Source organism: Oncorhynchus nerka, linkage group LG13 (assembly GCF_034236695.1).
Source record: "Oncorhynchus nerka isolate Pitt River linkage group LG13, Oner_Uvic_2.0, whole genome shotgun sequence".
In the NCBI taxonomy this organism is placed as follows: Eukaryota; Metazoa; Chordata; class Actinopteri; order Salmoniformes; family Salmonidae; genus Oncorhynchus; species Oncorhynchus nerka.
Genome location: NC_088408.1, coordinates 66647700 through 66674343, shown reverse-complemented (window position 1 = coordinate 66674343; position 26644 = coordinate 66647700). Strand labels below are relative to the sequence as shown.

The following is a 26644-nucleotide window of genomic DNA, read 5'->3' as shown; positions in this document are numbered from 1 at the left end:
AGGGTGGAGAGCTTTATGGGAGAGAGAGTCAATAGGGTGGAGAGCTTTATGGGAGAGAGAGTCAATAGGGTGGAGAGCTTTATAGGAGAGAGAGTCATAGGGTGGAGAGCTTTATGGGAGAGAGAGAGTGTGTGATAGGGTGGAGAGCTTTATATGGGGGAGAGAGAGAGGCTGGAGAGCATTATGGAAGAGAGAGAGTGTGCGTGATAGGTTGAAGAGCTTTGAGAGCGAGAGAGTGATAGGTTGGAGAGCTTTACGGGAGAGCGAGAGGTTGAAGAGCTTTATGGGAGAGAGACAGAGTCATAGGGTGGGGAGCTTTATGGGATAGAGAGAGAGTCATAGGGTGGGGAGCTTTATGGGATAGAGAGAGAGTCATAGGGTGGAGAGCTTTATGGGAGAGAGCGTCATAGGGTGGAGAGCTTTATGGGAGAGAGCGTCATAGGGTGGAGAGCTTTATGGGAGAGAGAGCGTCATAGGGTGGAGAGCTTTATGGGAGAGAGCGTCATAGGGTGGAGAGCTTTATGGGAGAGAGCGTCATAGGGTGGGGAGCTTTATGGGAGCGAGAGAGATTCATAGGGTGGAGATCTTTATGGGGGAGAGTGATAGCGTGGAGAGCTTTTTGGGAGAGAGCGTCATAGGGTGGAGAGCTTTATGGGAGAGAGCGTCATAGGGTGGAGAGCTTTATGGGAGAGAGCGTCATAGGGTGGAGAGCTTTATGGGAGAGCGTCATAGGGTGGAGAGCTTTATGGGAGAAAGAGTCATAGGGTGGAGAGCTTTATGGGAGAGAGAGTCATAGGGTGGAGAGCTTTATGGGAGAGAGAGTCAATAGGGTGGAGAGCTTTATGGGAGAGCAAGTCAATAGGGTGGAGAGCTTTATAGGAGAGAGAGTCATAGGGTGGAGAGCTTTATGGGAGAGAGAGTGATAGGGTGGAGAGCTTTATGGGAGAGAGAGTCATAGGGTGGAGAGCTTTATATGGGGGAGAGAGAGAGGCTGGAGAGCATTATGGAAGAGAGAGAGTGTGCGTGATAGGTTGAAGAGCTTTGAGAGAGAGAGAGTGATAGGTTGGAGAGCTTTATGGGAGAGAGAGAGGTTGAAGAGCTTTATGGGAGAGAGGGAGAGGTTGGAGAGCTTTATGGGAGAGAGAGAGAGTCATAGGGTGGAGCGGTTTACGGGAGAGAGCTTTATGGGAGAGAGGGAGAGGTTGAAGAGCTTTATGGGAGAGGGAGAGGTTGGAGAGCTTTATGGGAGAGAGAGTGTGTGTGTGTGATAGGTTGGAGAGCTTTGTGGGAGAGAGAGAGAGTCAATAGGGTGGAGAGCTTTATGGGAGAGAGAGTCATAGGGTGGAGAGCTTTATGGGAGAGAGCGTCATAGGGTGGAGAGCTTTATGGGAGAGAGCGTCATAGGGTGGAGAGCTTTATGGGAGAGCGTCATAGGGTGGGGAGCTTTATGGGAGCGAGAGAGATTCATAGGGTGGAGATCTTTATGGGAGAGAGAGAGTCATAGGGTGGAGATCTTTATGGGAGAGTCATAGGGTGGGGAGCTTTATGGGAGCGAGAGAGATTCATAGGGTGGAGATCTTTATGGGAGAGAGAGAGTCATAGGGTGGAGAGCTTTATGGGGAGAGAGAGAGTCATAGGGTGGAGAGCTTTATGGGATAGAGAGAGAGTCATAGGGTGGAGAGCTTTATGGGAGAGAGCGTCATAGGGTGGAGAGCTTTATGGGAGAGAGCGTCATAGGGTGGAGTGCTTTATGGGAGAGAGCGTCATAGGGTGGAGAGCTTTATGGGAGCGAGAGAGGTTCATAGGGTGGAGATCTTTATGGGAGAGTCATAGGGTGGAGAGCTTTATGGGGGAGAGTGATAGCGTGGAGAGCTTTTTGGGAGAGAGCGTCAATAGGGTGGAGAGCTTTATGGGAGAGCGAGTCAATAGGGTGGAGAGCTTTATAGGAGAGAGAGTCATAGGGTGGAGAGCTTTATGGGAGAGAGAGAGAGAGTGTGTGATAGGGTGGAGAGCTTTATGGGAGAGAGAGTCATAGGGTGGAGAGCTTTATATGGGAGAGAGAGAGGCTGGAGAGCTTTATGGGGAGAGGGAGAGGTTGGAGAGCTTTATGGGAGAGAGAGAGAGTCATAGGGTGGAGCGGTTTACGTGTGAGACAGAGAGTCATAGGGTGGAGGGCTTTATGGGAGTGAGCGTCATAGGGTGGAGAGCTTTATGGGAGAGAGCGTCATAGGGTGGAGAGCTTTATGGGGAGAGTGATAGCGTGGAGAGCTTTTTGGGAGAGCGTCATATGGTGGAGAGCTTTATGGGAGAGAGCGTCATAGGGTGGAGAGCTTTATGGGAGAGAGAGTCAATAGGGTGGAGAGCTTTATGGGAGAGCGAGTCAATAGGGTGGAGAGCTTTATGGGAGAGAGAGAGAGTGTGTGATAGGGTGGAGAGCTTTATGGGGGAGAGAGAGAGTGATAGGGTGGAGAGCTTTATGGGATAGAGAGAGAGTCATAGGGTGGAGAGCTTTATGGGATAGAGAGTCATAGGGTGGAGAGCTTTATGGGATAGAGAGAGTCATAGGGTGGAGAGCTTTATGGGAGAGAGCGTCATAGGGTGGAGAGCTTTATGGGAGAGCGTCATAGGGTGGGGAGCTTTATGGGAGCGAGAGAGATTCATAGGGTGGAGAGCTTTACGGGAGGGACAGAGAGAGTCATCGGGTGGAGCGGTTTACGGGAGAGAGAGTCATAGGGTGGGGAGCTTTATGGGAGCGAGAGAGATTCATAGGGTGGAGAGCTTTATGGGAGAGAGAGAGTCATAGGGTGGAGAGCTTTATGGGATAGAGAGAGAGTCATAGGGTGGAGAGCTTTATGGGATAGAGAGAGTCATAGGGTGGAGAGCTTTATGGGAGAGAGCGTCATAGGGTGGAGAGCTTTATGGGAGAGAGCGTCATAGGGTGGAGTGCTTTATGGGAGAGAGCGTCATAGGGTGGAGAGCTTAATGGGAGCGAGAGAGATTCATAGGGTGGAGATCTTTATGGGAGAGAGTCATAGGGTGGAGAGCTTCATGGGGAGAGTGATAGCGTGGAGAGCTTTTTTTGGGAGAGAGCGTCATAGGGTGGAGAGCTTTATGGGAGAGAGCGTCATAGGGTGGAGAGCTTTATGGGAGAGAGAGTCATAGGGTGGAGAGCTTTATGGGAGAGCGAGTCAATAGGGTGGAGAGCTTTATGGGAGAGCGAGTCAATAGGGTGGAGAGCTTTATGGGAGAGCGAGTCAATAGGGTGGAGAGCTTTATGGGAGAGAGAGTCAATAGGGTGGAGAGCTTTATGGGAGAGCGAGTCAATAGGGTGGAGAGCTTTATGGGAGAGAGAGAGAGTGTGTGATAGGGTGGAGAGCTTTATGGGATAGAGAGAGAGTCATAGGGTGGAGAGCTTTATGGGATAGAGAGAGTCGTCGGGTGGAGACCTTTATGGGGGAGAGAGAGGTTGGAGAGCTTTTTGAGAGAAAGAGAGAGTGTGATAGGTTGGAGAGCTTTGAGAGAGAGAGGGTGATAAGTTGGAGAGCTTTATGGGAGAGAGGGAGAGGTTGAAGAGCTTTATGGGAGAGAGGGAGAGGTTGGAGAGCTTTACTGGAGAGAGAGTCATAGGGTGGAGAGCTTTATGGGAGAGAGCGTCAATAGGGTGGAGAGCTTTATGGGAGAGAGAGAGTTATGGGAGAGAGAGAGTCATAGGGTGGAGAGCTTAATGGGAGAGGAGAGAAAGAGAGTCATAGGGTGGAGAGCTTTATGGGAGAGAGGCGTCATAGGGTGGAGAGCTTTATGGGAGAGAGAGAGAAAGCGAGTCATAGGGTGGAGAGCTTTATGGGGAGTGATAGGGTGAGAGCTTTGAGAGATAGAGAGTGATAGGTTGGAGAGCATTATGGGAGAGAGAGAGAGTGTGTGATAGGGTGGAGAGCTTTATGGGAGAGAGAGTCATAGGGTGGAGAGCTTTATATGGGGGAGAGAGTGCGTGATAGGTTGGAGAGCTTTATGGGATAGAGAGAGAGTCATAGGGTGGAGAGCTTTACGGGAGAGACAGAGAGAGCCGTCGGGTGGAGACCTTTATGGGGGGAGAGAGAGGTTGGAGAGCTTTTGAGAGTGATAGGTTGGAGAGCGTTATCGGAGAAAGAGAGAGGTTGGAGAGGTTTATGGGAGAGAGAGAGCGGTTGAAGAGCTTTATGGGAGAGAGGGAGAGGTTGGAGAGCTTTATGGGAGAGAGAGAGAGTCATAGGGTGGAGAGCTTTATGGGAGTGAGAGTCATCGGGTGGAGAGCTTTATGGGTGAAAGTCATAGGGTGGAGAGCTTTATGGGTGAGAGACAGAGTCATAGGGTGGAGAGCTTTACGGGAGGGACAGAGAGAGTTATAGGGTGGAGAGCTTTATGGGAGAGAGAGAGTCATAGGGTGGAGAGCTTTATGGTAGAGAGAGTCATAGGGTGGAGAGCTTTATGGGAGAGAGAGTCATAGGGTGGAGAGCTTTATGGGAGAGAGAGTCATAGGGTGGAGAGCTTTATGGGAGAGAGAGTCATAGGGTGGAGAGCTTTATGGGAGAGAGTCATAGGGTGGAGAGCTTTATGGGAGAGAGAGTCATAGGGTGGAGTGCTTTATGGGAGAGAGAGAGAGAGTCATCGGGTGGAGCACTTTACGGGAGAGACTGAGAGTCATAGGGTAGAGAGAGAGAGGTTGGAGGGCTTAATGGGAGAGAGAGAGTCATAGGGTGGAGAGCTTTATGGGATAGAGAGAGTCATAGGGTGGAGAGCTTTATGGGAGAGAGAGTCATAGGGTGGAGAGCTTTATATGGGGGAGAGAGAGAGGCTGGAGAGCATTATGGAAGAGAGAGAGTGTGCGTGATAGGTTGAAGAGCTTTGAGAGCGAGAGAGTGATAGGTTGGAGAGCTTTACGGGAGAGCGAGAGGTTGAAGAGCTTTATGGGAGAGAGACAGAGTCATAGGGTGGGGAGCTTTATGGGATAGAGAGAGAGTCATAGGGTGGGGAGCTTTATGGGATAGAGAGAGAGTCATAGGGTGGAGAGCTTTATGGGAGAGAGCGTCATAGGGTGGAGAGCTTTATGGGAGAGAGCGTCATAGGGTGGAGAGCTTTATGGGAGAGAGCGTCATAGGGTGGAGAGCTTTATGGGAGAGAGCGTCATAGGGTGGAGAGCTTTATGGGAGAGAGCGTCATAGGGTGGGGAGCTTTATGGGAGCGAGAGAGATTCATAGGGTGGAGATCTTTATGGGGGAGAGTGATAGCGTGGAGAGCTTTTTGGGAGAGAGCGTCATAGGGTGGAGAGCTTTATGGGAGAGAGCGTCATAGGGTGGAGAGCTTTATGGGAGAGAGCGTCATAGGGTGGAGAGCTTTATGGGAGAGCGCGTCATAGGGTGGAGAGCTTTATGGGAGAAAGAGTCATAGGGTGGAGAGCTTTATGGGAGAGAGAGTCATAGGGTGGAGAGCTTTATGGGAGAGAGAGTCAATAGGGTGGAGAGCTTTATGGGAGAGCAAGTCAATAGGGTGGAGAGCTTTATAGGAGAGAGAGTCATAGGGTGGAGAGCTTTATGGGAGAGAGAGAGAGAGTGTGTGATAGGGTGGAGAGCTTTATGGGAGAGAGAGTCATAGGGTGGAGAGCTTTATATGGGGGAGAGAGAGAGGCTGGAGAGCATTATGGAAGAGAGAGAGTGTGCGTGATAGGTTGAAGAGCTTTGAGAGAGAGAGAGTGATAGGTTGGAGAGCTTTATGGGAGAGAGAGAGGTTGAAGAGCTTTATGGGAGAGAGGGAGAGGTTGGAGAGCTTTATGGGAGAGAGAGAGAGTCATAGGGTGGAGCGGTTTACGGGGAGAGAGCTTTATGGGAGAGAGGGAGAGGTTGAAGAGCTTTATGGGAGAGGGAGAGGTTGGAGAGCTTTATGGGAGAGAGAGTGTGTGTGTGTGATAGGTTGGAGAGCTTTGTGGGAGAGAGAGAGAGTCAATAGGGTGGAGAGCTTTATGGGGAGAGAGAGTCATAGGGTGGAGAGCTTTATGGGAGAGAGCGTCATAGGGTGGAGAGCTTTATGGGAGAGAGCGTCATAGGGTGGAGAGCTTTATGGGAGAGCGTCATAGGGTGGGGAGCTTTATGGGAGCGAGAGAGATTCATAGGGTGGAGATCTTTATGGGAGAGAGAGAGTCATAGGGTGGAGATCTTTATGGGAGAGTCATAGGGTGGGGAGCTTTATGGGAGTAGAGAGAGATTCATAGGGTGGAGATCTTTATGGGAGAGAGAGAGTCATAGGGTGGAGAGCTTTATGGGAGAGAGAGAGTCATAGGGTGGAGAGCTTTATGGGATAGAGAGAGAGTCATAGGGTGGAGAGCTTTATGGGAGAGAGCGTCATAGGGTGGAGAGCTTTATGGGAGAGAGCGTCATAGGGTGGAGTGCTTTATGGGAGAGAGCGTCATAGGGTGGAGAGCTTTATGGGAGCGAGAGAGGTTCATAGGGTGGAGATCTTTATGGGAGAGTCATAGGGTGGAGAGCTTTATGGGGGAGAGTGATAGCGTGGAGAGCTTTTTGGGAGAGAGCGTCAATAGGGTGGAGAGCTTTATGGGAGAGCGAGTCAATAGGGTGGAGAGCTTTATAGGAGAGAGAGTCATAGGGTGGAGAGCTTTATGGGGAGAGAGAGAGAGAGAGAGAGTGTGTGATAGGGTGGAGAGCTTTATGGGAGAGAGAGTCATAGGGTGGAGAGCTTTATATGGGGGAGAGAGAGAGGCTGGAGAGCTTTATGGGAGAGAGGGAGAGGTTGGAGAGCTTTATGGGAGAGAGAGAGAGTCATAGGGTGGAGCGGTTTACGTGTGAGACAGAGAGTCATAGGGTGGAGGGCTTTATGGGAGTGAGCGTCATAGGGTGGAGAGCTTTATGGGAGAGAGCGTCATAGGGTGGAGAGCTTTATGGGGGAGAGTGATAGCGTGGAGAGCTTTTTGGGAGAGCGCGTCATATGGTGGAGAGCTTTATGGGAGAGAGCGTCATAGGGTGGAGAGCTTTATGGGAGAGAGAGTCAATAGGGTGGAGAGCTTTATGGGAGAGCGAGTCAATAGGGTGGAGAGCTTTATGGGAGAGAGAGAGAGTGTGTGATAGGGTGGAGAGCTTTATGGGAGAGAGAGAGAGTGATAGGGTGGAGAGCTTTATGGGATAGAGAGAGAGTCATAGGGTGGAGAGCTTTATGGGATAGAGAGTCATAGGGTGGAGAGCTTTATGGGATAGAGAGAGTCATAGGGTGGAGAGCTTTATGGGAGAGAGCGTCATAGGGTGGAGAGCTTTATGGGAGAGCGTCATAGGGTGGGGAGCTTTATGGGAGCGAGAGAGATTCATAGGGTGGAGAGCTTTACGGGAGAGACAGTCATAGGGTGGAGAGCTTTACGGGAGGGACAGAGAGAGTCATCGGGTGGAGCGGTTTACGGGAGAGAGAGTCATAGGGTGGGGAGCTTTATGGGAGCGAGAGAGATTCATAGGGTGGAGATCTTTATGGGAGAGAGAGAGTCATAGGGTGGAGAGCTTTATGGGATAGAGAGAGAGTCATAGGGTGGAGAGCTTTATGGGATAGAGAGTCATAGGGTGGAGAGCTTTATGGGAGAGAGCGTCATAGGGTGGAGAGCTTTATGGGAGAGAGCGTCATAGGGTGGAGTGCTTTATGGGAGAGAGCGTCATAGGGTGGAGAGCTTAATGGGAGCGAGAGAGATTCATAGGGTGGAGATCTTTATGGGAGAGAGTCATAGGGTGGAGAGCTTCATGGGGGAGAGTGATAGCGTGGAGAGCTTTTTGGGAGAGAGCGTCATAGGGTGGAGAGCTTTATGGGAGAGAGCGTCATAGGGTGGAGAGCTTTATGGGAGAGAGAGTCATAGGGTGGAGAGCTTTATGGGAGAGCGAGTCAATAGGGTGGAGAGCTTTATGGGAGAGCGAGTCAATAGGGTGGAGAGCTTTATGGGAGAGCGAGTCAATAGGGTGGAGAGCTTTATGGGAGAGAGAGTCAATAGGGTGGAGAGCTTTATGGGAGAGCGAGTCAATAGGGTGGAGAGCTTTATGGGAGAGAGAGAGAGTGTGTGATAGGGTGGAGAGCTTTATGGGATAGAGAGAGAGTCATAGGGTGGAGAGCTTTATGGGATAGAGAGAGTCATAGGGTGGAGAGCTTTACGGGAGAGACAGAGAGAGTCGTCGGGTGGAGACCTTTATGGGGGAGAGAGAGAGGTTGGGGAGCTTTTTGAGAGAAAGAGAGAGTGTGATAGGTTGGAGAGCTTTGAGAGAGAGAGGGTGATAGGTTGGAGAGCTTTATGGGAGAGAGGGAGAGGTTGAAGAGCTTTATGGGAGAGAGGGAGAGGTTGGAGAGCTTTACTGGAGAGAGAGTCATAGGGTGGAGAGCTTTATGGGAGAGAGCGTCAATAGGGTGGAGAGCTTTATGGGAGAGAGAGTTATAGGGTGGATAGCTTTATGGGAGAGAGAGAGTTATGGGAGAGAGAGAGTCATAGGGTGGAGAGCTTAATGGGAGAGGGAGAGAAAGAGAGTCATAGGGTGGAGAGCTTTATGGGAGAGAGCGTCATAGGGTGGAGAGCTTTATGGGAGAGAGAGAGAAAGCGAGTCATAGGGTGGAGAGCTTTATGGGGAGTGATAGGGTGGAGAGCTTTGAGAGATAGAGAGTGATAGGTTGGAGAGCATTATGGGAGAGAGAGAGAGTGTGTGATAGGGTGGAGAGCTTTATGGGAGAGAGAGTCATAGGGTGGAGAGCTTTATATGGGGGAGAGAGTGTGCGTGATAGGTTGGAGAGCTTTATGGGATAGAGAGAGAGTCATAGGGTGGAGAGCTTTACGGGAGAGACAGAGAGAGCCGTCGGGTGGAGACCTTTATGGGGGAGAGAGAGAGGTTGGAGAGCTTTTTGAGAGTGATAGGTTGGAGAGCGTTATCGGAGAAAGAGAGAGGTTGGAGAGGTTTATGGGAGAGAGAGAGCGGTTGAAGAGCTTTATGGGAGAGAGGGAGAGGTTGGAGAGCTTTATGGGAGAGAGAGAGAGTCATAGGGTGGAGAGCTTTATGGGAGTGAGAGTCATCGGGTGGAGAGCTTTATGGGTGAAAGTCATAGGGTGGAGAGCTTTATGGGTGAGATAGTCATAGGGTGGAGAGCTTTACGGGAGGGACAGAGAGAGTTATAGGGTGGAGAGCTTTATGGGAGAGAGAGAGTCATAGGGTGGAGAGCTTTATGGTAGAGAGAGTCATAGGGTGGAGAGCTTTATGGGAGAGAGAGTCATAGGGTGGAGAGCTTTATGGGAGAGAGAGTCATAGGGTGGAGAGCTTTATGGGAGAGAGAGTCATAGGGTGGAGAGCTTTATGGGAGAGAGTCATAGGGTGGAGAGCTTTATGGGAGAGAGAGTCATAGGGTGGAGTGCTTTATGGGAGAGAGAGAGAGAGTCATCGGGTGGAGCACTTTACGGGAGAGACTGAGTCATAGGGTAGAGAGAGAGGTTGGAGGGCTTAATGGGAGAGAGAGAGTCATAGGGTGGAGAGCTTTATGGGATAGAGAGAGTCATAGGGTGGAGAGCTTTATGGGATAGAGAGAGTCATAGGGTGGAGAGCTTTATGGGATAGAGAGAGTCATAGGGTGGAGAGCTTTATGGGATAGAGAGAGTCATAGGGTGGAGAGCTTTATGGGAGGGAGAGTCATAGGGTGGAGAGCTTTATGGGAGAGAGTCATAGGGTGGAGAGCTTTATGGGAGGGAGAGTCATAGGGTGGAGAGCTTTATGGGAGGGAGAGTCATAGGGTGGAGAGCTTTATGGGAGAGAGAGTCATAGGGTGGAGAGCTTTATGGGAGAGAGAGTCATAGGGTGGAGAGCTTTATGGGAGAGAGAGTCATAGGGTGGAGAGCTTTATGGGAGAGAGCGTCATAGGGTGGAGAGCTTTATGGGAGAGAGAGTCATAGGGTGGAGAGCTTTATGGGAGAGGGAGTCATAGGGTGGAGAGCTTTAGGGAATGGTAGCGGCACAGTTTCGAAGTAACATTCTGTGCAGTAGTATAGAAGTGTAGAGAAACGTTTGTAGATAAATAATAGATTAAAGAAGTCAGACCAAGTCAAAGGTTACTACATCAGTCTGATTTGGCATGATGATAGTAACAATGGGGCTTTAATGGTTAGTTACCATGGCTTTTTTGTCTCCATGACTCCTCCCTCCCAAGAGATTGGACACAAACCAACATCTTTGAAAATGATCATTCCTGAGATACCAGACTAGGTGACAGTTTAACCTCCTATAAAAACCGAGAGCAGTAATAGATTAGATCCATGTGTTGTCAGCTGGATGGAGCATGGCTGAGTGTGGTTGGTAACAGGGTGTGACTGTGCTCTGCGTGGCCGGTGCTCTGTTGCAGCTTTAGAGTGTGTGTCTGGGGTGGAGAAGGCTCAGTGACCAACGGCAGGGGTGGGATGGTGAGTAGGGTTGGCTTTAGTTTAGAGCGAGAACACCCGGCTCCCTCTCTTCTCTCTCACAGCCGCAGGCAGGCTCTCCTGTTCGACAGTAGAGCGAGAAACCTTCTCTAGTGGCAACCGAAAGAATTGACCATGCTGTGACTGACTAACCTGCTCCAGGACAAGAATGGAGGGGGGTTTACTCAGAAGGACTTTTTTAATTGACTTTTATTTGTGGCTGCTAGGCACACTGTCTGCTAGTGACTTGAGTAGCCTATCTATGTGGAATTATTGTATTATGCTTTAAGATTACTCCCATCGGAGGGATGTTGCACTCTGTCGTCATGGTTTAGAAAAGGGTTTGAGGTAAAGTGAGTTTTGCAAGATGTTATGTAGTCCTACATTTCTCAAGCATAACTTGAACACACGGATACTCCCAACAGGCTAATATATCGATGATGGCAACAGTAGTTCAATCTCAAGTTACAGAGTGTTAAAGACTCCTGCAGCTCGTAAAACATGTTCTATCTAAACATAGAGAACTGTGTCAGTCGGACTCTGTCTTTAGTATGGATGTCATTGGTGTACTCCACTAGAGGTCGACAGATATTGATTTTTCAACGCCGATACCGATTATTGGAGGACCAAAAAAAGACTATATCGATTAATCGGCCGATTTAAAAAAATATATATATTAAAATTTAAATTTAAAAATTTAAAAATAAATATTTATTTGTAATAATGACAATTACAACAATACTGAATGAACACTTATTTTAACTTAATATAATACATCAATAAAATCAATTTAGCCTCAAATAAATAATGAAATATGTTCAATTTGGTTTAAATAATGCAAAAACAAAGTGTTGGAGAAGAAAGTAAAAGTGCAATATGTGTAATATAAGAAAGCTAACTTTTTTAAGTTCCTTGCTCAGAACATGAGAAAATATGAAAGCTGGTGGTTCCTTTTAACATGAGTCTTCAATATTCCCATAAGAAGTTTTAGGTTGTAGTTATTATAGGAATTATAGGACTATTTCTCTCTATACCATTTGTATTTCATTAACCTTTGACTATTGGATGTTCTTGTAGGCACTTTAATATTGCCAGTGTAACAGTATAGCTTCCGTCCCTCTCCTCGCCCCTACCTGGGCTCGAACCAGGAACACATGGACAACAGCCACCCTCGAAGCAGCGTTACCCATGCAGAGTGAGGGGAATAACTACTCCAAGTCTCAGAGCGAGTGACGTTTGAAACGCTATTAGCCCGCTAACTAGCTAGCCATTTCACATCGGTTACACCAGCCTAATCTCAGGAGTTGATAGGCTTGAAGTCATAAACAGCGCAATGCTTGAAGCACAGCAAATAGCTAGTGGCAAAACGCACGAAAGTGCTGTTTGAATGAATACTTACGAGCCTGCTGGTGCCTACCATCGCTCAGCTATCAAATCATAGACTTAATTACAGTGGGGCAAAAAAGTATTTAGCCAGCCACCAATTGTGTAATTTTCATCATAGGTACACTTCAACTATGACAGACAAAGTGAGAAAAAAAATCCAGAAAATCACATTGTAGGGTTTTGAATGAATTTATTTGCAAATTATGGTGGAAAATAAGTATTTGGTCAATAACAAAAGTTTATCTCAATACTTTGTTATATACCCTTTGTTGGCAATGACAGAGGTCAAACGTTTTCTGTAAGTCTTCACACACTGTTGCTGGTATTTTGGCCCATTCCTCCATGCAGATCTCCTCTAGAGCAGTGATGTTTTGGAGCGATACATGGCCCCATTCATTCTTTCCTTTACACGGATCAGTTGTCCTGGTCCCTTTGCAGAAAAACAGCCCCAAAGCATTATGTTTCCACCCCCATGCTTCACAGTAGGTATGGTGTTCTTTGGATGCAACTCAGCATTCTTTGTCCTCCAAATAAAAGTTGAGTTTTTACCAAAAAGTTCTATTTTGGTTTCATCTGACCATATTACATTCTCCCAATCTCCTCCTGGATCATCCAAATGCTCTCTAGCAAACTTCAGACGGGCCTGGACATGTACTGGCTTAAGCAGGGGTACACGTCTTGCACTGCAGGATTTGAGTCCCTGGCCGCGTAGTGTGTTACTGATGATAGGCTTTGTTACTTTGGTCCCAGCTCTCTGCAGGTCATTCACTAGGTCCCCCCGTGTGGTTCTGGGATTTTTGCTCACCGTTCTTGTGATCATTTTGACCCCACGGGGTGAGATCTTGCGTGGAGCCCCAGATCGAGGGAGATTATCAGTGGTCTTGTATGTCTTCCATTTCCTAATACTTGCTCCCACAGTTGATTTCTTCAAACCAAGCTGCTTACCTATTGCAGATTCAGTCTTCCCAGCCTGGTACAGGTCTACAATTTTGTTTCTGGTGTCCTTTGACAGCTCTTTGGTCTTGGCCATAGTGGAGTTTGGAGTGTGACTGTTTGAGGTTGTGGACAGGTGTCTTTTATACTGATACCAAGTTCAAACAGGTGCCATTAATACAGGTAACGAGTGGAGGACAGAGGAGCCTCTTAAAGAAGTTGTTACAGGTCTGTGAGAGCCAGAAATCTTGCTTGTTTGTAGGTGACCAAATACTAATTTTCCACCATAATTTGCAAATAAATTCATTAAAAATCCTACAATGTGATTTTCTGGATTTTTTTCTCTCATTTTGAATGTCATAGTTGAAGTGTACCTATGATGAAAATTACAGACCTCTCATCTTTTTAAGTGGGAGAACTTGCATAATTGGTGGCTGACTAAATACTTTTTTGCCCCACTGTATAATATAATAACACACAGAAATACGAGCCTTAGGTCATTAATATGGTCAAACTATCATCTCGAAAAAAAGACGTTTATTCTTTCAGTGAAATACGGAACCGTTCCGTATTTTATCTAACGGGTGGCATCCATAAGTCTAAATATTCCTGTTACATTGCACAAACTTCAATGTTATGTCATAATTACGTAAAATTCTGGCAAATTAGGTGGCCCAAACTGTTACATATAACCTGACTCTGCGTGCAATGAACACACACAATTTCACCTAGTTAAAATTGCCTGCTAACCTGGATTTCCTTTAGCTAAATATGCAGGTTTAAGAATATATACTTGTGTATTGATTTTAAGAAAGGCATTGATGTTTATGGTTAGGTACATATTGGAGCAACGACAGTTCTTTTTCGCGAATACGCATCGATTATATGCAACGCAGGACACGCTAGATAAACTAATAATATCATCAACCATCTGTAGTTAACTAGTGATTTATGATTGATTGATTGTTTTTTATAAGATAAGTTTAATGCTAGCTAGCAACTTACCTTGGCTTACTGCATTTGTGTAACAGGCAGCCTCCTCGTGGAGTGCAATGAGAGGCAAGTGGTTGGATCGTTGGACTAGTTAACTGTAAGGTTGCAAGATTGAATCCCCAAGCTGACAAGGTAAAAATCTGTCGTTCTGCCCCTGAACAGGCAGTTAACCCACTGTTCCTAGGCCGCCATTGAAAATAAGAATGTGTTCTTAACTGACTTGCCCAGTTAAATAAAAATTAAATACAGGTGTAAAAAAAAAGAAAATAGGCCAAGTCTGTGTCCAAAAATACCGATTTCCGATTGTTAACCTGTCCTAGAAAATGTCCAATTCAAATCTAAGCAGTTTGAGAGATCATAAAATCATTTGTTCTATTGATTGTAGAATTGGTATGGATAAGGGGTTTCAGTTAGCCCTGACGTGAAGGGACTAGCATGCTGACCCAGGAGGTCGTCGAGGAGAGCGAGGAAGGGAGTGCGGGAAGTTGTCAGGTGGGATCACCCCATCTGTGATTAATATGGATCTTTCAGTGTAACATTCCTAGTGTTGATTCAAGAGTTACATTAACACCGTAAAGAGTTAAATTACCACTCAATTGTGTAAAAGAATGCCAGTGTTGGTGTTCCCATTATTATCATATTTCCCAGCACACTATTGCAGGTCGATTTTTGTTGTTGTTTGTGTCAATATTTATGTTTTTACATGTACATTGATTGAATTAATCTTATGCTACTCAAATATAAATAACATTAAAAAAACATATTTATTGGACTTATTGCACCCGTTATGGTTGTTCCAGTTTATATATTTAAGATTGTCTCATATCTTAGTCTTCCTAAACCTGGCAGTCATTCTGAATGCAGGTGATGTGTTAATACAAATTCCAAAAATGTTGGATGTCCCAACTCTGTCTGGATTCCAATAGGAATTGCACATCACTTCACAAGCCAGCATAATGTGATTTGCAGGGCTGATGTGGCATATAAACTGAGTTTCAGGCCATTGAATTAGAGTAAAACCTGGCCCTCAATAGAAGGACCTATGAAATATGTATTGTATTGTCTTCAATAATTAAATTTTAATGACAATATATTCAGCTAAGACCTCACTTGGTGAATGCCACAGGACTGAAAAGTAATGAATGTAACAGCCATGTCTCTGTCACTAATAAACACAGTCATGGGGGGTACTGGTAACGCTAGAATTCACCCGAAAGGCACCCTGGGAAATATGCCATGGGAAATATGCAATTAAGGCTTAAAACTACAGCAGGGCTATTCAATATTGTATGGTTATTCAAAGAACCATCTTCAAAGAACCATCCCATTTATGGTTCTTCAGAAATCCTAAAATGGTTCCCCTATAGCATCGCTCTCAAGAATCTTATTTGGTTCCAACTTGCACCTTTATTTTAAAGAGTGCATGGTTGGACTGTAATTGGTCAAATGGATTGTCCTGATTTGATAAGCCCCCTTGTCTTTTTCTAAGGCTCAGCTCTGTGGACAGTCGGTGTGCCTAGGTTACGGCCTATCTCCCTGACACCAACACCTCTGCCACGTTTAGCATGATCCAATATATATGTCATCATTACATTTTTTTTAAAGCAGGATGTTTTGCAGTTTGTGGTTATGTATTTTACTTTGTGTCATAAATATAGAAAAGGGGGGCATTTATCTTTCTCCAATCAATTCTCTATTCGGGTCATTCATTTTGTTTTCAAAAATAATTTTATGAAAAAGTTCCCTCACCTGTCTAATGTCCATATTTTCCACCCATGGGTGTGTGTTGGTTGCTGTACGTTGATTTTGTTTGTGTGTATCTGTTTGTTTGTTTTTTGAATGTGCACAGGAGTGTTGGACATCAGGAGGGTTGGTGACCGGAGGTGACTATCAGAGTAGTCTAGCAACCATAGAACTAAACAGTAGACTGCATCCTATACACCATTCAGTCTAGCCGAGCCTTCTCACTCTGCTCAACAGAACCTGCCGTGATGTCGACACTATACACGTAGACATAACTGTACTTTACTCTGGTAAACGCATGTGGTGTACCACAGAGGCACTAGCTCTCTACTGTAGTTCTACTGTAGTTCCACTCTACCCTGTCATGGTTACGGACTAATATAGTGCTCTTAGCACTGTACTGTCTTACTGTCTTGTAGCATAACAGTACAGCGTGGAATAGTCTAGTTCTATTAGATCAGTAGAGACTAATAATATAGAGGTCTCTAATTCCTGTACTATAGTCTCTATCGTCGCATCTTATTTGTATGGTGTAGTTACTCTTTATCCAATCTGAACAAACAACTATATTGTCAATAGGAAATATATGAATTCAATGGTTTGGCTTTTGTTATTTATTATCGTTATATTAATTTAGTATTATCGTCTTCCTGAACATGTCCAATATTTCAGTCTCTGCACTGTTAATGATAGCTTAGCTCCCACGTTTACTGAAGAACTGTGTGGAAGAATGGCGATAAACACACTATGAAATGTTGGCTTTTAAATAGCTCACAAAATCATTGTAATGTCTTAGCGGGAGAGAAAAGCAAACAAAATGAGGCTGATGTGCTGTCAGTGTGTGAGGTTGACGTCTTTCTCCTCTGTCTACGTCAGTCCATTCTCCCTCCTCCTCGTCTTCCTCGTCTTCCTCTTGTTCTGTGCTGTCCCTCCCTTTCTTTCACCTACTGTGTCTCTTTCGCTGTCCTTCCTTTTTTTTGTAGAGGTGAGATGTGTCTGTGATTGTAGTGCCTTTGTGAGATTCCAGGAGGTCACACGTTGGTGACGAGAGGAGGTGAGGGCTGTGGAAGGCAGGCAGGCAGGCATGCCGGAAAACATTCCCACTCGTTCCACCTGCACACCTATAAACCACCACTTCAGGGGTTGGAAAAGTATTCATAGAACTGAGAGCAACCCTGGCTAGGCCAATGGGGTTATGGTTACAATGAAGTTAAAACGAGAGCTTCTTAGTTTCAAATCTAGCAGCAGATTCTTTCAAAGAGAAAGTCAATGTTATACTCATGAATGTTTTTCACCTTCTGTGCCTCCCATGTTGTGAAAACAACAATCCCTCGGGTCTATCCTCTAGTTGTCTTTTACCTCTAGCTTTCATAATGACCTAATGTACTGGTGCAGCATTGTAACCCGGACACCCGTGTTAATAAGGAACCCTTACAGGATGAGGCCAGGAGCAGCACCAAGGAGACCACAACCATGGACTTGGTTCACATTTACCTGATTCCATGGGCTCTGTATTGAGCTGCGTGTCTAAACTGGCCTTTCTCCTCTTTTAACTCCCTCCTCTAGATTGATCCGAAAGTTGCATTCCCTCGTAGAGCCCAGCCCAAGGTGAGTGAGCCGGTCTAGTCATGGTTCGTCAGGGCTTAGTCCTGTGAGTTCAGTGTGAATGGCATTGCTGGGAGGGAGCAGGTTAGCCTGTGCTTGCCATGTTAAGCTTTTCACATTCTATCCTGGCCTAATGCCTTGTCAAGAGATGAACATGACTGCTGCTGTGACATCAATGTGATCTGTACACTCTTGTGTGATCAAGTGGCTTTTGTTAACACCTTATACAGCACAATAATGTACATTAGTATATTCAGAAGAGCGTGTAACCTGCAAGTTCACCGGCAGTAATGCAGGTGGTGGTAGCAGTAGTAATTTCCTACATAAGCAATGTAATAACTATGTTAATAATGTACTGTTGGTGGTGATGACATAAATATCAACATAAAGTCTAAAAACATTAGGTGCTAATACTTGGGCAGAATTATTTCATCGGACTCCTTTATTTTTCATGCAAAGGGGTCTTTTAGGAGCTTTGAGGTAAATTGGAAGCTTTGCCTTGCTGGTGGTTTTTTCCATTGGCATCTGAATTTATCATAGAGATGGACAATACCAGGCTACCCATCTACAGCCACCGTTAAAGGGTCATCTTAATCCATGGTGTTATCCCCGTTATTCTCCATCCATTCATGAACGGACCCATTTCTCCTTGCAGCTAGTGACTCGGACCAAGAAGATTTTTGTTGGAGGTCTGTCCGTGAACACGACCATTGAGGATGTCAAGGCGTATTTCGAGCAGTTCGGAAAGGTAAGCCGCATGGGAGCTGGTATATAGCTATTGAAATGTGAGGTAGAAGGTAGACGTGTGTGGATCTGTGTCTCGGACTGTGTTGAGAGGGAGTGGAGATGAGTGTGATGTTGCATCATCCTCCATGCCACTGTTTTCTTCAACCCGTCTCACACCTTTGTTGTTTAGATGAAACTGATTGCTGAGGTTAAGGGTAAAAATGAAGTGCAATTGAAGAGTTGTTTTGGAAGGGAGGAGAGTTACTTGTGGGAGGGGTGGAGGAGAAGGATAGAGAGGGTAGAATGGAGGTATGGAGCATTAGACTTTAGTTAGGGAAAAGAGGGAGAAAAAAGTTTTGGTGATGGTAGGGAAGGGGGAGGGATTATCAGAATTTGAATTAATCTGATGTAACAGCTGCTCCTACCCCCAACCCCCTCCTGGCCCGTTACCGTGGTGACCCGGCTTGCCCATTGTCCCCAAGTAATTCAGCGGGCAAGGGGTTTTGTGTTGAGGGTGGGGAGGGGCGGGGGGTTGGAGAGTGTCAACCCAGGAGTTTTGTAACAATAACACTGGTTGACCAACGGTCAAACCGACCCAAACCAGCATACGTGTCACTTCCAGTCTGTCTTCAGTTCTTCAAACTTATGCTTTTGATTTTATTTGAATATCCGTATTGTACTCAGTTTTGACGCTTCCCACCATAGATTCCAAGGGCTTTGAAATGCAGAGCAGAGATAATAAATGAAGAGGTAACAAAGGCAGAAGGGAGAACGGGTGCAAGGACTATTATGTCTTTGAACAAAGCTAGGCAAATATTTTGCTAGTTTGTACAGGAGTTCAATATTTACAAGGAGGTGCGCTGTGGTGCACTCTTACTACTCTGTTGAATCTTCAAACTTTTCTTACTTTTTGTTGACACTAACTATTTTAAACAGACAACTTTAAATAGTGGTCGCAAGTAACCTATGCAAGAAAGTAAGGTGCAAATTCAGTAGGAAATCAGATAAACCAATGAGCCTGCATACTAACTAGATTAGCTTTCAACCCCAATAAAAGGCTGAGGCAAAGCTAATTTATGTAGTTTACCATTAGCCATTGTGATTATGTAATATTAAATTCAGTCTTGATAATTTAAACTATACTTCCTGTACCTATCACATACTACTGTAAGTGGCACTTATTATTTGAGCTTTATTTAACTAGGCAAGTCAGTTAAGAACAAATTCTTATTTTCAATGACGGCCTTCTTTTCTTCAATGACGGCCACTTCTACATGAAGTGCTTCACTCCCAATCATAAAATTGCATTAATGGAATGAGATGGAGAGAGATGGCTAGATGGAGAAATGTAAACTCTAGCCACCCATGGAAGTTTCTGATTCGACTGCCTCACTGGACCTTTTGTCTCCTGCTCTGGACAAGGGGGCGGAGAGAATGACTGGGAGGATGAGCAGGGTAAGAGGGGAATATTGTCCAGTGCACCATTAAAATGTCCCGTGTTTGAAATATATAGCTTTGAAGGACGGTTATTGACATACTAAGAAACATTTAGTTAAATGAGGACATTGATGTTTTAACTTGTGTACATTTTAATTGCACTGGGTACTTGTGGGGATGATGTGAAAAACATACCTGAAGTGTAAGGACAGTTTTATCATCCTGCTGATTGTAGAGTTCAGCATATAATTCACCTTCTAATTCAGTATATACAGTTTGGTTAAAGTTTGGTGCTCTAAACTGTGGAGCAACATTGTCTGTGTCATGGTGCTTGGACTGTGAAGAGGCAGGCCTGGTTAGGGAGACAGGAGGGGTGATAGGGAAATGTCAGAGTGGAAAGAGTCAGTGATTTGAGAGAGCTAAGACTGACAGGTCTTCTTTCACCCTGGCTGGAAGCCCTCCTCCCTCACCCTTGACCTTTCTTCGTGCAAGCTACCCAAGGGTGGACCCAAGCACGAACACACACACACACACACACTGACACACGCCCATTGACTAACACAATGTGTCAGCTCTGCGTGGAACCGTATAGGCGTGTGAATAAGTGGTTCTGGCAAATAGGTGGTGGAACCATGTGCACCTGCCTTTGGCTTTATTGCAAACTGAAAGGCATTAGATATTGAATGTGGAAAGCACACATTTTGCTTTACTAAAATATTAGTTAGCAATTAAATCAGGAGTTAATTTGAATCATATTAGGTGTTTGACAGTTGCTTTTTTTTATGCGATTTCGTATTGAAATGTATTGGTCTGTGTTCAGCTGAAGATGAATCCTGGGCCTCTACTGTGAAGGAGGGAGGTATAGAGGGAGAGGAAGAGAGGGCACTAGGAGAATAGGAGTTATGGAAGGCTGTGCCAAAAGACAAAGCCTCCACACCTCTTTGTTCTCTTGCACCCATTCTTTGTCGCTCTCTGTTCTCCTCCCTCCCAATTTAGTCCCACATTTTCTGTCTCCACCTCTATCTCAGGATAGTTTCTTTCACCTCTCTCTCACACACCCATCTCTACCTCACCACGGTCTGTACCTGTATTCTCTCCCCAGTCCCTCTTCCCCACATCCAACATTATACATGCCCACATTTCTATCTTACTTATTGTACCTTCTGTCTATCTACATCTCTCACTCTTCCTCTCTTTCTCTGTCTATCTGTCTGTATCTCTCAAACTCTCTCACATTCTCTTTCTCTTAACAAATAATGCTTGATGCCAGATAAAGATTTTTAAGATAACTTTTTGCACAGTTGCCATGGGAATGGCAAACTTTGGAAAGTAGGGGGAGCGAGGGTGGATTATGTCCTCTTTTTCAGAGAGAGATTCCAATTATGCAGTTCAGAGGCAAGACATCTAACTAAGGGAATTGATTTTGTGTTTGTGAATCAAACCTTTTCTAGCGGCCATCTTGTGCCCATGCATCACTAATGTCCCCTCTTAAGATGTTTATTCTGTTTTCTTCTCCTCCTCTACTGTGCTCCCCTCCCTCCTTTGAAACCTGTCCCCCTCCTCTCTCTGCCCCTTTTGTCCATCTGTTGCTGAGCCTCCCTGGAGAACTTGAGAAGGGGTGAGGTCAGACAATATGGCGCGTGCGTACATTGTGTGAGGTGATGTGTGTAAAACTCTGTGTCCTCTAGGTTGATGATGCCATGCTCATGTTTGACAAGACCACCAACAGACACAGAGGTGAGACTGAGAAACCCTCTCTCTGTCCAGTCCCCCAGTACTCTAAGCCTTACATCTCTGTATCCTCAATAGTTTTTTACATTCAAGTCATTTAGCAGAAGCTCTTATCCAGAGCGACTTGCAGTTAGTGGGTTCATCTTAAGGTAGCTAGATAAGACAACCACATATCACAATCGTAGTAAGTAATACTTTTCCTGAATAAAGCAACTATCAGCTATCTCCTCCTCATAGGCTGAACAGGAGGAACGGAGTAGGAGGAGAGGAACACGTCTAGGCTAATTAGTCAGTCTGTTAATCGAGGATCAGGATAAAGCCTCCTAAAGCGCCTTCTACCCACCCTGGGACTGATCGATTATGACAGCCCACCAGCTTTACTCTGCTGAGGGAGGGAGGGAGGGAGGCTCGCTGACCTGGCCAGCAGGGAGGGGAGGGAGGAGGGGATGAGCCAGGAACAGCACCCCAGAGGGGGGAGGGTGCGAACGTACTAAACGGCTACTACAGTACCTAATACGGAAGGTGGTTAGCAGTCGTGCATTAGCTCCACACACTAACCCCCAGAGACAGCAGAATGGATTTCCCCAAACTTGGGTTTGAGATGTTCAATAATGGGCTTTAATCAATGGTGTTGCCGAGCTCTTCATGAGCTGACCCTCCTCACATACATTATTTGTATTTGTCCACTCCAGGGTTTGGCTTTGTCACGTTTGAGAATGAGGATGTGGTGGAGAAAGTGTGTGAGATGCACTTCCATGAGATAAACAGCAAAATGGTGAGCTAAGAAGGCTTCGTTATTCAATACACAATGTAACTGTTAGTTGTAATTGTTAGTTGTAATTGTTGACTGTTTTGTTCCCCCTCGTGTGTATTCATGACAGGTGGAGTGTAAGAAGGCTCAGCCCAAGGAAGTGATGTCACCCACGGGCTCGGCCAGGGGGCGCTCTCGGGTGATGCCCTACGGCATGGATGCCTTTATGCTGGGCATCGGCATGCTGGGTAAACTCATAGTGACGAGGATGACGACAGTAATGTCGACGAAGATGTGGCCCCTCATCCTGTTACCCCATACCATCACACATCCTCTCATAATATCATATTTTATATTATGAAGAGATGATTTACCACAGAGGTTACTACCGCTAGTGGACAGATGACATACTCTTCATAACATCATCTCCCCTTAATAAGATATTTTCATATTTGCACCTGCCAAGTCTATTAAAACATTTTGTACCAAATTTGTTTGAGGTACCCTGGAATTGATGGACTGTATGATCTTAGGAAAAAGTCATGCATGTATGTATGTATGTAATATTGCTATTGATGATATATATATATATATATATAATTTAGTGGTTAAAGCATGCCTCTGAAGATGGGGAAATGACACTCATGTACTGTTCAGTCTGAGAACTGCAATATTCCCAATGACGTTGGCAGGACAAGAGGGAATTCTAGGCAAGGGTACAGTTGTTAAGTTAGATCAACTTTAAACTGAGCATACGTACACAACATACACTGTTGGCTGATCTAGAATAAAGAATGTTATTGAGTGCATTGTTTTTGTGAACCTGTTGTTACATTGACAGTATCCTCTTTCACAGGCAGGGGGCAGCACTGTTTCACTCAAACACAGACCCATGACTGTCCTTTCACCATAGGTTACCCAGGGTTTCAGACAGCTACTTATACTAGTCGAAGTTACACTGGCATCACCCCTGGATATACCTATCAATTCCCTGGTAAGAACCTACTCCTCCACCCATTCATACTCCCTTGAGTCAAGCATGGCCATTTCGTGAGGTTCCTGGATGGTCACAGAGTAGTAGAAGAGTCCAATCATTTAATGATGGTTGTGTGATCCTATTCATCTTCACTTGGTGTGTGTCTAGACTCGTCATAGTGTGTATAGCTCCCACAACACAGAGTCTTTAACCAACACAGCCTCCATGGAAGCTCATAAAGCACTCTGAGTGTCATTTGCTGCTTATAAATATCAGGGAGTGGATTACATGTGCTTTGTGTGTGATTGTATGTGTTCGTAAGAAAAAGAGTGGGTATGTTTGTGGGGGGGGCAGTATATTCTTATTCCATCCTAATTTATTCGGCTTGAACCACCAGTTAAGCTGAATCTTTCTTCTATGTAAATCTGCCACTTCCCATTCGCTCTTCATTTCTTCCTCTTACGCCATCTCATTGATGTGTTCCCTTGGTGTCACCCTAGTTGTATGTTCCCTGCCAGTGTGTGTGTCCCTTACCTCGCTGGTGTGTTGTTTCAACAGCACTCTCTGATGTTTCTGTTCTAGAATTCCATTTAGAGAGGACCCCCCTTCTGACATCGCCACACCCTTCTGAGCTCACAGGTCAGTCCCTCCTCTGGCCTTTACGAGCAGCATGCCGTCCGTCTGCTACTCACCTCTTTACTGTGCTACACACCAGTTATTACACAGTGACACCAGTTACTACACTAATTACACACCAGAGTCGTGGGTAATGTAGCCCCATATGTTAGAGGTGGACATGACCTCTAGAGAGGTCAAAGCTGTTGGTAGCCCGAGCTGGATTTGAAACCTGCTGTACCTCCTCTACCCTATCAGCCATTCCTCTGTCGGCATACGGACCAATGGCAGTGGCGGCAGCAGCAGTAGCAAGAGGTATGTATGAGGGGTTGAGAAATGTTTGCCAATTTGATGTACAGTATTTCTCCTGTGTAACTAATTATGTGTCTGTCTACTTATTTGCATCTGTGTGTTATTTTAGGCTCCGCCCCCTCTCGCTCTGGGGGGTTCGGCAGCCCTGGGCCAATGGCAGACTTATATGCAGCAGCCAATCAGGAGTCTGCTGTCAGCAGTTACCTCAGCGCTGCAAGCCCCTCCCCAAACACTGGGTTCGGCCATAGTCTGGGGGTAAGACACAGCCCTTATCACGTAGGTATTTTAGACCCTATTCATGTTTGGAAATGCTAAATGTGTCTGCATACTATCTGTTCAGTTTGTCATGGGAAGACTATCGATGCTACAGAGCAGTGCTCCTAAGATGTTGATCTTGGCACATGTTCATAGATCCATCTTGCAATACTGCCCAATCCTGTGTTATGACCGTATACATTCAAGGGGTCTGTTATGAGCATAGAATTGGCTGTCAATGTGTGACTGTCAAGTCAAAGGAACAAGTAATGTTGCTCTTGGGTAATATACTGTCCATTTTGACAGATTTTGCTTGCACATTTGGTGAGGGTTGTATTATTGAATGTGATATGATGTTGGGGATGTTGAGAGTGTTGGATGTTGAGTGTTGGTGGTTGTGTTCTGATGACTGGGTGCTCCCTCTAATCTCTCCTGTGTCTGACTGCTCCCTACAGGGTCCTCTGATTGCTACAGCCTTCACTAATGGCTACCACTGAGAGAGTGAGTCTGCTACTATACCCACCCACAGCATCACATACTCAGAAGAGTCATGTTCCATTCAAATAAATCACTCTAATTTACTGTACATTTATTGTAGCAATATAATGTTGCCTATAGACACATGAAAATTGTCTCAATTTCTCTGCAGAGCTGTGAACTGAGAGATGGAAAGCTTTGAACTGGTCTGACACTCCTCTCTGGCTGTGTGACCCTGCAGGTGCAGTGGGAGCACTGACCCTTGACCCCTGATGTCCACGCCCCTCCCACTGAGGATCTCTTTTCTTCAGACTTCCTGTGTTCGGTCTTAACATCCCCTCCTGTCTAACATGTTACTGTAGTTAGCAGAAAGGAACAACAACCTTTAAAAAAATATATTTCTGCTTGTATTAGAAAAACATGCAGATAATTCTAGCTACTTTTTTAAAATTTTATTTCATTTGACTCTTTTGTCTTAATTTTTTATTTTTTTTCCATTTGATTCTTTTGTCAGAAGGTGTTTTATTGAGTGGCAGTGAGGGAGAAAAAGTGATCTCCAGGTACGGAATGTGTGAAGGACTGGAGCAAGTATTTGTACTGAATAAATGTATATTTATCTTTCAGTACATACAGAACATTGCTGATAATACCATATTTTTTTTGTATGTATTACAAAGTTGAAAAATGTATATCTTGGTATGTTTTTAACAAACATTTGTTATACTAATAATGATAAAAGTAACAAAATTGATAGTCATGAGCCTATTTCCAGTCAGATTTGGACTGCGTGATATCTGTTTTTTTGTAAAATATTGTGAATATAACTGCCTTTTGGATTCTGCAAAAAAATGAGGGGTATTGGGAAGGCAGTGATGGTATTTGTTTTCAGCAGATGTTTTTTAACTTTCATTCATACTGTTCGGCGTTGGCCACTCAGACTCATACATATCATAGTATCATAGTGTATTTGTGTGATTCCTAATCTTTAGCTTTCTGAGTTGTGAGACTGGTCCAGGTATGACAGAGTGAAAGGGTTTGCTCCTATACTGTGAATTCACGCTTGAATTCAAAGCTTGTGGGGATATTCCTCTTTTGAGTAGGCCTAAAACTGTTTCTTTCATCCTTACTTGGAACTTATTTTATTGTTGTTTTTAGAATGATCATTTTGAATATGTGGTGGTTGTAAAGGAAAATGAAGGACAAACCTGCAGGAACCAGTCGTAAAAACAGTTTCACAGTGGTACGATTTCACGGCTAGATTCTTTCGCAGATTGTGTTGTGTGACTGCGCGTTTGTGTGTGTGTGCATTGTATGGCTATGCGGTCACACTGGAATTAGGTGTGAAATGTATTGTCAGGGAATGGATACATTGGTGGCAAATGTGAATTTATCATCTTCGTTTTGGTTTGTTAATGAACGTCCTTGTCTCTGTCGATGTGTGGAGAGGATTCGTTCATTTGTTTCAGTGCTAAATGAACACTCAGAGGTGGTCCTGAGGCTCTTCCATGATGAGATTGTATGTATTTCTCCTCAACCCCCCCTTCTCCACACTGACCGATACGCTGTACATCTACTGGATGAGATAGCCTGGAGCCATGAAACTCATGAGAAGCTATATACTTTTTTAAAAATGTTACCTTTTTGCAATGGGAGGTTAGATAAGGTGTTTTACTTTTGTGGTTAGTTTAAGAACAAGAGGCGCTGTCAATTTCTATCACCAAGTTGTAGATGTTGATATTTTTTCTAAGCCTGCTGATGGATTGCCATGGTGTTGCAGCCTTTGGACTCTGTGTTTACTCTGAAAGGTTCTTGTCAACACTGTTAACCCTCTTAAACATTTCTACAATTCCTAATAAATTATTTTTAAACATTCTACTAATGCTTTAAGTTGTAACGGTCTTTCCAAACATGGTTTTCATGAAAAGGTTTAGAAACAGTACAAGATGAAGAGGGGGTAGTAATGGATTGATTTTCAAGCTTGACATGACTAGTATACTGTACTGTCTGTCAGATAAAGGGATTGCAGTCTCCCCACTGACAGATTTACCATTACGCAGAAGAGGCAATTGCCTCAGGCCTCACGAGCTGGGCATAAAAAATATGAAAATAATTTATCCTCTTGAGCCCCCCCCAATGCTCTGCTCGATGCATAACAAATTCCCATCAAAATCTGTCTGTTTAAACTAGAGATGTCTCAATATAATTCTGTTTTGTCAGAAGTGTGCTCTATACACAAAAATATTTTGATGGGGTTTTAAAATCGACG

General features: G+C 45.0%; 1 protein-coding gene across 7 annotated transcripts in view; it reads left to right on the top strand.

The window, feature by feature from the left end:
* LOC115139939 (RNA-binding protein Musashi homolog 1-like) overlaps positions 1-26253 on the top strand; it is a 44549-nt gene extending 18296 nt beyond the window's left edge. The window contains exons 5-15 of one of the 7 annotated variants that reach the window (XM_029677838.2): positions 17060-17101; positions 17754-17846; positions 20950-20998; positions 21685-21767; positions 21874-21991; positions 22657-22737; positions 23302-23358; positions 23593-23649; positions 23756-23901; positions 24357-24402; positions 24551-26253. In XM_029677838.2, the coding sequence (XP_029533698.1) occupies positions 17060-17101; positions 17754-17846; positions 20950-20998; positions 21685-21767; positions 21874-21991; positions 22657-22737; positions 23302-23358; positions 23593-23649; positions 23756-23901; positions 24357-24398 (768 nt within the window). In that variant the 3' untranslated portion in view covers positions 24399-24402; positions 24551-26253. Of the gene's footprint in view, positions 1-17059; positions 17102-17753; positions 17847-20949; positions 20999-21684; positions 21768-21873; positions 21992-22599; positions 22738-23301; positions 23359-23592; positions 23650-23755; positions 23923-24356; positions 24403-24550 lie in introns of all 7 variants that reach the window. The other 6 variants (XM_029677837.2, XM_029677836.2, XM_029677835.2 and 3 more) reach the window with 6 other exon arrangements.
* Positions 26254-26644: the final 391 nt, after the last annotated feature.